Below are 683 nucleotides of genomic sequence, written 5' to 3' on the forward strand. Positions count from 1 at the left end.
AGAGGAAGCTGGGCTGCGCAGAGGTAAAGCTGTAGTGGGAGGGACAGGACGGATATTGAGGGGCTGGAATTTACTGAGGAACAGGCCTTGTGGAGGGGCGGGGCTCCAGGAGAGGCGGGGCCCGAGAAGGGGAGGTCTTGTGGTGGGCGGGGCCCCGGGAGGGGCGGTCTTGTGGTGGGCGGGGGCCCCGGGAGGGGCGTTCTCCTGGTGGGCGGGGCCCGGGAAGGCGCGGTCCCCTTAGTGGGCGGGGCTCCGTGAGGGACGTCTCTTGTGGGAGGGGTCGAGAAGGGGGGCCCTTGGTGGGCAGGGCTTCGTGAGGGGCGTCTCTTGTGGGAGGGGATCGGGAAGGGGCGGAGCCCTCGAAAGGGGCGGGCCGGGCCCTGGTGTGTCACCGGGTCAGCTCTGGCGGGAGGCGGGGGGGTCTGAGGGGGCGGAGTCCGCAAGGGGCGTGGCCCTGCCTGCCAATCTCTGCGAGTCCTGTCCAGCAGGCCGCGCGCACCTGCCTCCCTGTTCCTTGCTCGCCATTATGTCCTTCGTCCCGGTGGCCGAGGATTCTGACTTCCCCATCCACAACCTGCCCTACGGCGTCTTCTCCACCCGAGGCAACGTGAGCTGCAGCGCTCGCTTCCGGGCGCGGGGAGGGAGGGCGTCCCCTCCTCTCGGGACCCCCACCCTCCTGCCCC

At 70.4% G+C, this 683-nt stretch overlaps 1 protein-coding gene across 1 annotated transcript in view; it reads left to right on the forward strand.

The window, feature by feature from the left end:
• Positions 1-454: 454 nt before the first annotated feature.
• The window catches only part of FAH (fumarylacetoacetate hydrolase (fumarylacetoacetase)), a 30,882-nt gene continuing 30,653 nt past the window's right edge, over positions 455-683 (forward strand). Inside the window, exon 1 of the mRNA XM_010843229.1 lies at positions 455-607. Coding sequence (XP_010841531.1) covers positions 527-607 — 81 coding nt within the window. The 5' untranslated portion in view covers positions 455-526. The remainder of the gene's footprint in view (positions 608-683) is intronic.

Source organism: Bison bison, unplaced genomic scaffold (assembly GCF_000754665.1).
Source record: "Bison bison bison isolate TAMUID 2011002044 unplaced genomic scaffold, Bison_UMD1.0 scf7180017864181, whole genome shotgun sequence".
Taxonomy (NCBI): Eukaryota; Metazoa; Chordata; class Mammalia; order Artiodactyla; family Bovidae; genus Bison; species Bison bison.